Source organism: Brachyhypopomus gauderio, unplaced genomic scaffold (assembly GCF_052324685.1).
Source record: "Brachyhypopomus gauderio isolate BG-103 unplaced genomic scaffold, BGAUD_0.2 sc44, whole genome shotgun sequence".
NCBI classification, from domain to species: domain Eukaryota; kingdom Metazoa; phylum Chordata; class Actinopteri; order Gymnotiformes; family Hypopomidae; genus Brachyhypopomus; species Brachyhypopomus gauderio.
Genome location: NW_027506870.1, coordinates 969,579 through 983,803, shown reverse-complemented (window position 1 = coordinate 983,803; position 14,225 = coordinate 969,579). Strand labels below are relative to the sequence as shown.

The 14,225-nt window shown below is 40.7% G+C and overlaps 1 protein-coding gene across 1 annotated transcript; it reads right to left on the bottom strand.

Annotated features, from left to right (window-relative positions):
* Positions 1-10,514: 10,514 nt before the first annotated feature.
* Positions 10,515-13,934, bottom strand: LOC143486132 (uncharacterized). The gene is made up of 6 exons (XM_076985982.1): positions 13,425-13,934; positions 12,586-12,719; positions 11,800-11,947; positions 11,455-11,703; positions 11,103-11,373; positions 10,515-10,880 (listed from the first exon to the last, which is right to left on the bottom strand). The coding sequence occupies exons 1-6, from the start codon at positions 13,853-13,855 to the stop codon at positions 10,680-10,682; spliced, it is 1,434 nt and encodes a 477-aa protein (XP_076842097.1). The 5' UTR covers positions 13,856-13,934; the 3' UTR covers positions 10,515-10,679.
* Positions 13,935-14,225: the final 291 nt, after the last annotated feature.

Genomic DNA, 14,225 nt, shown 5'->3' with positions numbered 1-14,225 from the left:
AGGTCCTTGACCTGCACCATCATATGTCCAATATGGCCGCCGCTATCGACCAATCAGCTTTCAGTACACCTTTCACAAGCTTTTCATATGCCAATTTTTTTTCTGCCTTAAAACGCGTTGTGCAGCCTAAACCGTAAGACCTACAGACTTCTCCTTTGGCCAACTTGTAGTACTCCTCTCCGCTACTCAGGCGCAACACGCCAGCCCGATCCTACCATAGGTGGCGCTATAGCGCACAAAAACGCATGAAAAAGTTTAAACTGGTGTTTCTCCTAAACCGTATGTCCTAGAGACAAAATGTAAACTTCACCTGATCAGGCATGTGCTCATCTAAAAAAAGTTCCATTGAAGCCATATGCTCCGCCCCTTACATGTCGAGCTCAATTGCATAATATGCAAATTTGCACAAATTTTTGAGCACGTACTAGTCCCTGGATTTTTCACATACATGCACATATGTGGTATCCAGGCGCTCACAAGAGTCTGAACTTTAATTGTTATGGAGCCAAAGTGCACATTTCTGCACATGGGTGTGGCCACATGCATCACAAGTCAAGCGTAGAAAATTCCTTCGCCAAAAATCCACATATTCTGCTGTATCTCAGGCATACTTTCATGTATTCACTCCAAATTTCACACACATGTACCTATTGGGTGTCTAGACCGGTACATACATTTTGGCAGACATGCACACCTAGGTGGCGCTATAACGGCCAAAAAACTCTCCTGCCCACATCGATTGGACAAATAACTACAAACTTGGTACGCATCATCTATATGCACCTATGACACAGGTCCTTGACCTGCACCATCATATGTCCAATATGGCCGCCGCTATCGACCAATCAGCTTTCAGTTCACATTTCACAAGCTTATCATAAGCCAATCAACATGAAACTCACATATTATGTTCATCTACACACCCTCTAAGACATACTCAAGTATGATGGGAATTGCACCACTAGGTGGCGCTATACTAGAATTTCCTGAATTACCCCTACATCTTTCTTACACATGCACACACATGCAATGGCCTACCTATAGGTTTCATATACACATTGCTTCACCCATACCTACCCAGTGATTACAAACACATGCTTACGCATCTCAGGCGTGCCAGATGGTGCCCATACCCTGTGCTTGGACCCCGTAATTGCCGCTTGCGGCTATATTTATTATTATTATTATTATTATTAGGGTTCACACACGTAGTGTGGGAAACCTATTGTAATTGCTCGAATTTTTCTTCTTTTTTTTTTTTTTTTTTCTTCTTATTATTATTATTATTTTTCTCCGGATAAAACGCATACTGCAGCCTAAACCGTAAGGCCCAGGAAGACCAAACTTGGCAGACTGGTGTAGTCTGTTTGCGGGACCGTGCTAAAGTACAGAGACCCACATTGGCCTGATGGTGGCGCTATAGCGCAGCATTTTGCGTTTTGGTCCATATCTCCCACCCCGTAGGTCGTAGAAACAAAATTCCACTTCAGGTGCATTCCTTGGCTCCAGACAAACAAAAAAGCCTCAAGAACCATTAAGCTCCGCCTACTTAGATTTTTTGCTAATTTGCATAATATGCAAAACCTACTTTTTTATACTAGTCCCTGGTTTTTCATCGGATTTCTTCAATCTTGGTGTCAAAATATTCAGAAGAATCTCATTATCAATAAATTTGAACAAAATTGTTACATTTGCATACATTGTCGTTGTGACATGTCAATCAATAGCTCTGAGGCGTGGCCAAATTTACTTCAGCAGCTAGATCTCAGCAACGCTTTGACCAATCTTCATGACAATTTATCAGTTGTTAGGGCACATGACTCTGAGGTCACACGTCAAAGCTGGCCCAGATTGTCCAATAGGGGGCGCTATAACATGGGAAAAACTGTTTCTCAGAAACCATTAGTCACATCAAGCCAAAACTTTACAGGCATCATCAGGGGCCTAATTGGTATCAAGGGACACAATGATGACATCATCACTCAAAAAACATGGCCGCCATGAGCCAATTAATTTTGATTTGACCTAATTGGCCATTTGATAGACTTACTATTTCCCAATCAACATGAAACCTCACCACTGTGCATTTCTCAGGACTATGTGTCATGCTGTGCAGTTTTGAAACATTTGGCCACTAGGTGGCGCTATTTGTGAAAATCATGCATAACTCCTCCAAATGTTCACTTAGGAACATGCCGCTTGATTCTTTTGAGTCCTTGCAGTACGCCTGACAACTTTGCAATTACAAGTCCTATTAAAAAATGCATACTTTTGTCACATTCATCAATTGTTTGAAAATAGCTCTTTAAGAACTAGTCCTTGGAATTTGATCCAATGATGGCAAAAATGGCATAGGCATAATCTGTAGACACTGTAGTTAACTAAATATGGAAAAAATGTTGCATTTATATTTTTCTGATTGGTCAATTTTTCCATTATATCCTTCTGGCCATGCCATAAATGACCTTTATTGCTATAACTCATAAACCATGTAAGTGATCAACTCCCAATTTGAAAGGCTTTTATACACTGAGGTCCTTGTGAGGTAGGCCACGTTTGGTTCACATTGGCCTGTCGGGGGCGCTACAGTACCCAAAAACCTAAGAAATCATAAAAACTCATGCAGCAATGCTGTTATGCAGAATACAGACAAGTAATGGGGCTTGTATGATTCAAATCAATGAGGTCTATAACATTGCAATTACATCTCATAACAAAAAGTGCACTGCCTGACCAGAAATGAACCTTTTATTTCACCAAAATGTCCTATTACATTACTGAGATTAATGAGATATCAGTATGGTAGTACTTGGGCTCCATCTAGTGGCCAAACACCAGAACTGACTGAAAACTATTGCTCACATGAAACACCACACAAACACACACAAAGCTGATCTCAGCATGTGATTTAGTTCTGTGATCTGAATCATTTTGACAATACACATTATTTTGATCCTTTTGGGCCTTTAGTGCCTCAGTTGAATTGAATGTTTTGTCACATTGATTTATTTGTGCATTTTTTCCACTCAAACAGCTTCTATTCACTTTTGGGTCTAAAGGACCTATTGGGCTTCTTTTTGCCTGTTGAGGCCAAGAGGCCAATTTGTTAGTCTAAAAGACCTTTTGGGCTTTTTTGCCTTTTTTTGTGTGAACCCGCCAATCGCCGCTTGCGGCTATATTTATTATTATTATTATTCTTTTTCTCCGCTAAAACGCGTTGTGCAGCCTAAACCGTAAGACCTACAGACTTCTCCTTTGGCCAACTTGTAGTACTCCTCTCCGCTACTCAGGCGCAACACGCCAGCCCGATCCGACCATAGGTGGCGCTATAGCGCACACAAACGCATGAAAAAGTTTAAACAGGTGTTTCTCCTAAACCGTATGTCCTAGAGACAAAATGTAAACTTCATCTGATCAGGCATGTGCTCATCTAAAAAAAGTTCCATTGAAGCCATATGCTCCGCCCCTTACATGTCGAGCTAATTTGCATAACATGCAAATACGCACACATTTTTGAGCGCGAACTAGTCCCTGGATTTTTCACATACATGCACATATGTGGTATCCAGGCGCTCACAAGAGTCTGAACTTTGATTCTAGCAGAGCAAAAGTGCACATTTCTGCTCATGGGCGTGGCCACATGCCTCACAAGTCAAAGGTCAAAAAATCCTTCGCCAAAAATACACATATTCTGCTATATCTCAGGCATGCTTTCACGTATTCACACCAAATTTCACATACATGCACCTATTGGGTGTCTAGACCTGCACATACATTTTGGCAGACATGCACACCTAGGTGGCGCTATAACGGCCAAAAAACTCTCCTGCCCACACCGATTGGCCAAATAACTCCAAACTTGGTACGCATCATCTATATGCCCCTATGACACAGGTCCTTGACCTGCACCATCATATGTCCAATATGGCCGCCGCTATCGACCAATCAGCTTTCAGTCCGCTAAAACGCATCGTGCAGCCTAAACCGTAACACCTACAGACTTCTCCTTTGGCCAACTTGTAGTACTCCTCTCCGCTACTCAGGCGCAACATGCCAGTCCGATCCGCCCATAGGTGGCGCTATAGAGCGCAAAAAATTGTCACGCCTACACCGTATGTCATAAACAAAAAATTCCAATTGCATCTGATCAGTCATCTTCCATTCTACAAAAAATAAATTTGAAGCCATTAGCTCCGCCCCTTACATTTCGAGCTAATTTGCATAATATGCAAATACACACACATTTTTGAGCGCGAACTAGTCCCTGGATTTTTTACATACATGCACATATGTGGTATCAAAATGTTCAGAAGAGTCTGAACTTTGATTCTAGCAGAGCAAAAGTGCACATTTCCACACATGGGCGTGGCCACATGCCTCACAAGTCAAAGGTAAAAAAATTCTTCGCCAAAAATCCACATAATCTGCTGTATCTCAGGCATGCTTTCACGTATTCACTCCAAATTTCACACACATGTACCTATTGGGTGTCTAGACCTGCACATACATTTTGGCAGACATGCACACCTAGGTGGCGCTATAACGGCCAAAAAACTCTCCTGCCCACACCGATTGCCCAAATAGCTCCAAACTTGGTACAAACCACCACAAATGGTTGTACTGTGAATATTTTCATTTTCCATGCTGAACATGCATGCTGATGCAAAGGTCATTCTTTTCCTCAAAAGAGCTAGAGTTGAGCCTGTAACCTGGTCAGGCCCATTAGCTCAATGGGTAGAGCAAGGTGCTCCCGGCCACAATGCATGTGGACAATGGCGGTTCGAATCCCGCGCCGGGCAGCACACCACCATAAGTTTAAAAAGCTGCAATTTAGATTCTGTTTTTTTAGCAGGCACTTCATTCACGAACGTGCTTCATATACTTTCATATACATTTCAAATACCTTTACATGATGTACCAGTGGGTGCGCAAATCTTGCCAAACCTCAGCTTGGACCCCGTAATTGCCGCTTGCGGCTATATTTCTTCTTATTATTATTATTTTTCTCCGCATAAAACGCATACTGCAGCCTAGACCGTAAGGCCCAGAGACACCAAACTTGGCAGAATGGTGTAGTCTCTTTGCGAGACCGTGCTAAAGTACAGAGACCCACATTGGCCTGATGGTGGCGCTATAGCGCACCATTTTGCGTTTTGGTCCATATCTCCCAAACCGTAGGGCCTAGAAACAAAATTCCACTTCTGATGGATTCCTTGGTTCAAGCCAAACAAAAAAGCCTCAAGAACCATTAAGCTCCGCCTACTTAGATTTTTAGCTAATTTGCATAATATGCAAAACCTACTTTTTTATACTAGTCCCTGGTTTTTCATCCGATCACCACAAGCTTGGTATCAAAATGTTCAGAAGAATCTCATTATCAATATTCCTGGAAAAAATTGTGACATTTGCATACAGTGTCGTTGTGACATAGACAGCTATATCTCAGCAACGCTTTGACGGATCTTCATAAAATTTTAAAAGTTGTTAGGGCACAAGACTCCGAGGTCATAGGTCAAAGCTGGCCACGATTGTCCAATAGGGGGCGCTATAACATGGGAAAAACTGTTTCTCAGAAACCATTAGTCACATCAAGCCAAAACTTTACAGACATCATCAGGGGCCCAAGTGATATCAAGACACACAATGATGACATCATCACTCAAAAAACATGGCCGCCATGAGCCAATTAATTTTTATTTGAATTAATTGGCCATTTGACAGACTTACCATTGGCCAATCAACATGAAACCTCACCACTGTGCATATCTCAGGACTATGTGTCATGCTGTGCAGTTTTAAAACATTTGGACACTAGGTGGCGCTATTTGTGAAAATCATGCATAACTCCTCCAAATTTTCACTTAGGAACATGCAACTTGTTTCTTTTTATTCCTTGCAGTAGACCTGACAACTTTGCAATTACAAGTCCTATTAAAAAATGCATACTTTTGTCACATTCATCAATTGTTTGAAAATAGCTCTTTAATATGCAAATACACACACATTTTTGAGCGCGAACTAGTCCCTGGATTTTTTACATACATGCACATATGTGGTATCAAAATGTTCAGAAGAGTCTGAACTTTGATTCTAGCAGAGCAAAAGTGCACATTTCCACACATGGGCGTGGCCACATGCCTCACAAGTCAAAGGTAAAAAAATTCTTCGCCAAAAATCCACATAATCTGCTGTATCTCAGGCATGCTTTCACGTATTCACTCCAAATTTCACACACATGTACCTATTGGGTGTCTAGACCTGCACATACATTTTGGCAGACATGCACACCTAGGTGGCGCTATAACGGCCAAAAAACTCTCCTGCCCACACCGATTGCCCAAATAGCTCCAAACTTGGTACAAACCACCACAAATGGTTGTACTGTGAATATTTTCATTTTCCATGCTGAACATGCATGCTGATGCAAAGGTCATTCTTTTCCTCAAAAGAGCTAGAGTTGAGCCTGTAACCTGGTCAGGCCCATTAGCTCAATGGGTAGAGCAAGGTGCTCCCGGCCACAATGCATGTGGACAATGGCGGTTCGAATCCCGCGCCGGGCAGCACACCACCATAAGTTTAAAAAGCTGCAATTTAGATTCTGTTTTTTTAGCAGGCACTTCATTCACGAACGTGCTTCATATACTTTCATATACATTTCAAATACCTTTACATGATGTACCAGTGGGTGCGCAAATCTTGCCAAACCTCAGCTTGGACCCCGTAATTGCCGCTTGCGGCTATATTTCTTCTTATTATTATTATTTTTCTCCGCATAAAACGCATACTGCAGCCTAGACCGTAAGGCCCAGAGACACCAAACTTGGCAGAATGGTGTAGTCTCTTTGCGAGACCGTGCTAAAGTACAGAGACCCACATTGGCCTGATGGTGGCGCTATAGCGCACCATTTTGCGTTTTGGTCCATATCTCCCAAACCGTAGGGCCTAGAAACAAAATTCCACTTCTGATGGATTCCTTGGTTCAAGCCAAACAAAAAAGCCTCAAGAACCATTAAGCTCCGCCTACTTAGATTTTTAGCTAATTTGCATAATATGCAAAACCTACTTTTTTATACTAGTCCCTGGTTTTTCATCCGATCACCACAAGCTTGGTATCAAAATGTTCAGAAGAATCTCATTATCAATATTCCTGGAAAAAATTGTGACATTTGCATACAGTGTCGTTGTGACATAGACAGCTATATCTCAGCAACGCTTTGACGGATCTTCATAAAATTTTAAAAGTTGTTAGGGCACAAGACTCCGAGGTCATAGGTCAAAGCTGGCCACGATTGTCCAATAGGGGGCGCTATAACATGGGAAAAACTGTTTCTCAGAAACCATTAGTCACATCAAGCCAAAACTTTACAGACATCATCAGGGGCCCAAGTGATATCAAGACACACAATGATGACATCATCACTCAAAAAACATGGCCGCCATGAGCCAATTAATTTTTATTTGAATTAATTGGCCATTTGACAGACTTACCATTGGCCAATCAACATGAAACCTCACCACTGTGCATATCTCAGGACTATGTGTCATGCTGTGCAGTTTTAAAACATTTGGACACTAGGTGGCGCTATTTGTGAAAATCATGCATAACTCCTCCAAATTTTCACTTAGGAACATGCAACTTGTTTCTTTTTATTCCTTGCAGTAGACCTGACAACTTTGCAATTACAAGTCCTATTAAAAAATGCATACTTTTGTCACATTCATCAATTGTTTGAAAATAGCTCTTTAAGAACTAGTCCTAGGAATTTGATCCAATGATGGCAAAAATGGCATAGGCATAATCTGTAGACACTGTAGTTAACTACATATGGAAAAAATGTTGCATTTTTATTTGTCTGATTGGTCAATTTTTCCATTATATCCTTCTGGCCATGCCATAAATGACCTTTATTGCTATAACTCATAAACCATGTAAGTGATCAACTCCCAATTTGAAAGGCTTTTATACACTGAGGTCCCTGTGAGGTATGCCAAGTTTGGTTCAAATTGGCCTGTCGGAGGCGCTACAGTACCCAAAAACCTGAGAAATCATAAAAACTCACGCAGCAATCTTGTTATGCAGAATACAGACAAGTAATGGGGCTTGTATGATTCAGATCAATGAGGTCTATAACATTGCAATTACATCTCATAACAAAAAGTGCACTGCCTGACCAGAAATGAACCTTTTAATTCACCAAAATGTCATTGCATTACTGAGATTAATGAGATATCAGTATGATAGTACTTGGGCTCCATCTAGTGGCCAAACACCGGAACTGATTGAAAACTATTTCTCACATGAAACACCACACAAACACACACAAAGCTGATCTCAGCATGTGATTTAGTTCTGTGATCTGAATAATTTTGCCAATACATATTATTTTGATCCTTTTGGGCCTTTAGTGCCCCAATTGAACCTTTTTTTGCACATTGATTTATTTGTGCATTTTTTCCACTCAAACAGCTTCTTTTCACATTTTGGGGTCTAAAGGACCTTTTGGGCCTCTGCCTATTGAGGCCAAGAAGCCTATTCGTGTGTGAACCCGCCAATTGCCGCTTGCGGCTATATTTTTCAGTGAAATTACTGTTTTTATGTTCAGTGTTGAGAGGTGGAAATTGGCAAGCTATTACATATAAACACCAAATTGTCACCAAATCACTTTAAAAAACTGAGCATTTTAAACATGATTTAACACAGTTAAATTTGACAATTTCTATCCGTGCCTCTCCTGGTAGAAAGTTCTCATTTGTGTTGGCTATATCATTTAGGTCATTGGAAGGACCAAGCGTCAAATAAAGCAGCTAAGGAAGGGTCTGAAAGATGTGATGGTATGGCCCTTCCTGATATCTAGACCCGACGTTGTCTCGCTGGTTTTCCCCAGAACAGGTGAAACGCTCTACACTCCCCAGGTGATTTATTTTTCCTCAGTTTTATATCATGATTGTGTTCACACGAGTATTTTTCGTCATCTGTAAACCTTGTAATCGGTATGTTTTGTAACCAACTGGGAGAATTTCCTGTGTAAAAATATGCAAATCTATATGTCCCGTGATCTATGTAAATGTGCATTTATGCAACTAATTAACATTGTTGAATGTTTTCACCCCTCAGATGCTCCTTGACAAAATAATTTGGCCTGTTGAGGACAGTGATGATGATGATGAATTTGATGTTGAGACCACATGTCGCATTACTGGTTTTCTGCGCCTGTTCATAGAAACAGGTACGGTTGTGTTAATACTACTCTGTTGTCCTTATCACAGGTACAGTATGCAGTTTTACAGAAAATGCATACATATGTATGCAAACAATGGAATGGAATGTTTGCAGTACAGTTGTTTCTGATGAAAAAATCCTTATTCTAATATTCTGTGTTCGTTGACTTTTAGCTTCACCAAGGAAACTGGCCGAGCTGCTAAAGTTCTGGGTGGGGTGGGAGGTGCTGCCATGTGAACTCAAAGTGGAGCTGTCCAGAGGATCCTTTCCTACATCCACCACATGCTTTGAAACTTTGAAGCTGCCAGTTCATTTTAAGTCCTACACAGACTTTGAGGCTGCCTTTATGGCTTCCATAAATAGCACACACACTGGATTTGGACTAGTTTAACACAACTTTCCCTTAGATCAGGGTTGTCCAATCTTGTCTGCAAAAGGCCAGTGTGACTGCAGATTTTCATTCCAGCCAGTCACAAGCTCAGGTAATCAGTTGTTTGAAGAGTGACTTATTGATTATACATGAAACCCAGTGTGCTGCACGTTGTTTCAAACCTGCAGCCACACCAGTCTTTTTGAATAAGATTGGACACAAGTCTGAAGTTCAAACCACAGTTATTTGTGACATTGTATACTGTATTTAGTCCAGTTACTTTTCATTTCACACTGCAGTTTAGTGACTGAGCGCACTAAACAATTTTACTACATCCTGCCATCATCACCTAGGTGAGCAGAGTCGCTCTGTACTCAACACCGATTGACATGTAGAATGTTAGCAGTTGAGCAGTGTTATCTTTCCAGGTGTTGTACTGAATCCAACTGTAGGCCTATCCTGCAGCAGATTCAGGGTAGTGCAATCCCCTCTAATTACTTTTATTTCTGTTCCTAAAAAAGGGGGGGTGGTATGTGGATGTGGGTGATAACGGCACAACACAGTTCTTTTTCTTCTGCTGTTATTGAATGCATTACAATATCATGTCTCAACTTCATCTGATTAGTCCAAAAGGTTAAAACATCTGTGTTTTCACACTGCAGATGAACTTAACCATGGTTCAGTTGTTCTGGCCGAAGACAACCTCATTACGTTGGACCAAACTTTGGTCATTTGTTCCAGACCTTAGTTCATGGCACATTTTGTGCACCTGGTGATGTTGCTCAGATCAAATTGATAAGTCTGTACCAACAAGATTAAGTTTTTTTTTCACCTCATGTTTGAAAGAGGCTTGCAAAGGGAAGAGTTTAACTCATGTTTAGCTTCACTATTTTATTCTGTAATAAAATGGACAAACAGGATAGGGCTGTTTAACAACACAGTTTATTTTAGTTCCAGAAAACAAAGAATTATGTCAAATTCATGCTGTTAAAACAAAGTGTTTATTTTTTGCTTTTCATTAACTGTTGTTGAAAATCCAATGCATGTTTGTCTAGATATGCTACAAGAATAAATTATATGCAATTTATTTCAGTCTCCTATGATTCTTGACAAAATCTGAACAGTCTCCAAGTACATGCCAATTGTGCGATCCAAAGGCCCCCCTGGAACTGGCAAAGAAGCAAGTTCATCATCGGTGAGCTCACGGCGCAGCTGGATCTCCGGAACAGATACAGTGTTGTCAAGAAGGGTGTGAGGCCCATTCCAGTCAATCCCATAGTCTTCATTAACCTATGAAATATATTATCATAATAGACTAGTGACTTCTTACAGTATCCAATGCTCATCGTAGAAGCAAAGATAACGTACTTAATGACCAGTCAGTGTATAATACCTACTGTTGCAGTAACAAACCAGCTAGTTTTTCAGTAAAAAATATAAGCAAATGTTTGAAATGCACGCATGCAGAATGTTTAATTACATTAAAATATTGACTTCTCAATGAATACATACCTCGGTTAAGTCCTCTGTGGGAGTTTGCTCTCTGTATCTTCTCCAGAGTTGTTCTGGTGACTGACCCCTTTCAGTTCTAAGGCCATGGAAGTTCCAAGCATCTCTGAAAGACTTGAGATGCCTCTGTATTTGTGGTAGGAAGATCCAATGCAAGGCAAATAGATAGAGTTCATTGTCAGGGTGAAGTGCTGACTGATCTTCCAAAGAGACAAAGATCTGGTAGAAGAGGTCTAGAGCATGCTCATAAACATCCCTCCACAACCTTTCTATTCTGTAAGAAAGACATAACCTGGATTGTATATCTTCTCTTGTACAATCAATTAACACTATAATGTAAGGCAAGTGAATTTACCGTTGATTATGAACACTTCTGCCGGTGATGTGGGAATTTCTGTTGGTACCTCTGCTCCTGATCATAAATTCTGCAACGTCTGCATTCTCCCCACCTTTATCAGATCGTACCCTTGATGGCAATCCATACTCATCAACAGCTGTGAGAAAGCTCTGTAAGACTGTGTTTGCTCTGTTATTGCCAGCCACAGTAAGGTAAACCACCAAGCGACTGAATCCATCCACCCCTCCATGGACCACAAACCTCCATCTGTATGAAAGAGACAATTGTGAACAGGTTAGCTAACTCACAATGTTGTACACATATCTGTACATAGATTTTTCTTTCTGCCAGTATTACTGATACCTTATGAGCTTATGGTTACCGTCGATGTGCCATAAGTAATTTGGGCCAGGCACAGAATACTGCCGTCGTCTTAGTGTATGCAACCGTAGACGTCTCATGCACACACCCTCTGCATCAACTCTGCGAAAAGACTCTCTCAACCTTGAGACTGAAAAGAAATATAGCTGAAAAACACATACCACTCTGGAAAAAAATTAAGAGACCATTGCAAGTGATGTATGTGAGTAAAATGAACATTATTGGTTCATTCTATATACTGCTGACAATATTTCTCTAAAATTCCAAATGAAAATATTTTCATTTAGAGCATTTTCTGCAGAAAATATGAAATATAAAAATAAGGAAAAGATGCAATACTTTCAGAGCTCAAATAATGCAAAGAAAACAAGTTCATATTCATTTAGAAATAACAATAGTAATGTTTTAACTTTGGATGAGTTCACTAATCAATATTTGGTGGAATAACCCTGATATTTAATCACAGCTTTCATGCACCTTGGCTTGCTCGCCACTACCCTTCTAAAAAAAAAAATCCAGCCCACGTCCAGCTGGACACCCAATAAAAAACTAGCTCTTTACCAGCATAGGCTATGTTTTTGTGGATGACAAGCTGGGCGTGAGCTGGATTTTTGGCAGGGCAGTCTTTCACACACAGCGCTCTCTTCATTCTCTAAACAGCTGTATATATCAGCCAGAACATTAAAACCATTGCAGTGCTCTCTTCATTCTTTACACAGCTAGATAGCATTAAATCCCATCCAATACAATGTCTCTCTACACACTTACTTGGAACACGTATACCTCTGGCTTTCAGAAGACCATGCATTAGCTTGTAGCCCGTGTTTGGGTGGCTTCTGTGGACATCAGTTACAATGTAGTCCAGCTCTTCATTAGTGAGTGGTGAATAGAGGTCTGTCTTTCTGCAGCAAACAAAAGCATTGAGCAAAGTCATATATGATGGGAAAGGGATATCTCTATACAATATACTTTACAATTGTACATGTTCATCTTTACAGCAGTAGACAGTATGAATGAAGAGTAATAAACAAGTTAAGTTTGGTGTTCATAGCTCAATGTTTTAGTATATTAAAGCCATGATAAACTGTTTTCATATAGTAGTAAGGTCAGTGTAACGTTTATCAGTTCAGTTTTCTGACCGTTTGAGAAAATTGGGTGCAAAAATATACGTTACACTGACAAACGTTACACTGACCTAGCTAGTACTTTCAGTACTTTAGTTAGAACTAGATCAGGGGTAATCAATTAAATCTTTCCGCGGTCCATTTTTGGCAGATAGCTCAGACCTTAGGTCCGGGTCCGCGGTGGCGAACGAAAGTTGTTGAGCGGGGGGGGGGGGGGGGGGGCGGTGGTGAACGTAACACTCAAATGGGTGGTGAACGTAACACTCGTCTGAAAATAAATTCTCCGGTTTAAAATATAGTCTCCCGTTAAATTTCCGCATTTGGGTCCGTATCCAGTTAATCAGGAATGTGATTGGGTCCGGACAGGACGGCGTTCGGGTCCGGATCCGGACCGCGGTCCGCCATTTGGTGATACCTGAACTAGATGATGCTACATTAGGGAAATTAGGGAAATTTATATGGAACAAATGATTGGTTACCCACCGTATTCCGTTCTGTTCCATGTGTCTCCTGATGGTCCTCTCAGACACTCCATACATATCTGCGATTTCAGGAGCTGTTACTCCACAGAGAACATGGTGCTCCAGCATTCCGCTGGGGATGTGAAAGGCTGGGCGACCTGGGCCTGCTGTAGTTTGCTGTGGTTGGATGGAGAAGCGCTGGAGCACTTCTTCAAAGTTTGCAGTTACCCTGTAGTCTATATTTTGGTGAGAGAGAGCAGAAAGCAGCCCTAACACTTCTATAAAGTCGTGTATTTGATCAGTGACAGAGTCTGGGGCTGCAGCCCCTGATTCAATTTCCTCCGCTAGCTGTAAGATAGTTCTAACGAACTCCTGAGAAATGTCCTGCAGATCCATGTCGAGAGCCACCATGCTGAGAAAACACTCACACAGGCCAGAGCAATCAACCTGCATCGATCGGAGTTAGGCCCGCCCACTGAGTTTGATGGCTGATGTTGACAGATTTAATTATTTCATGGTTCGACGACGCGCTTGAAATAATGAAATAAATAATGAAATAATTAATTAAATTATTTAAGTTAAACAATTAATGAAATACAAATATCACAATCAACTAACGATGAATTTAATTACATAAAATTATTTATGCTTCCTTTCCATATTTAAATAATTTAATTAATTAAATCTCATTTTAAATATTTATTTAACGTTTTAAACAATTATTTCTTTGTTCATTTATTTATATAATATTGTCACAAATAACCCTCCATACTGAACCTTCCCCTGTAAATTCGTTCACTGCTCAATATACCATGTTGTGTGC

Bases quoted from the DNA above. Each gene is read 5' to 3' on its own strand.
- LOC143486132 (XM_076985982.1), bottom strand. From the start codon at position 13,855: ATGCAGGTTGATTGCTCTGGCCTGTGTGAGTGTTTTCTCAGCATGGTG. The intron at 12,720-13,424 runs GTGGGTAACCAA...TGTTTGCTGCAG, and splicing joins ATGGAACAGAACGGAATACG to AAAGACAGACCTCTATTCAC. The intron at 10,881-11,102 runs GTATGTATTCAT...TATATTTCATAG, and splicing joins CCACAGAGGACTTAACCGAG to GTTAATGAAGACTATGGGAT.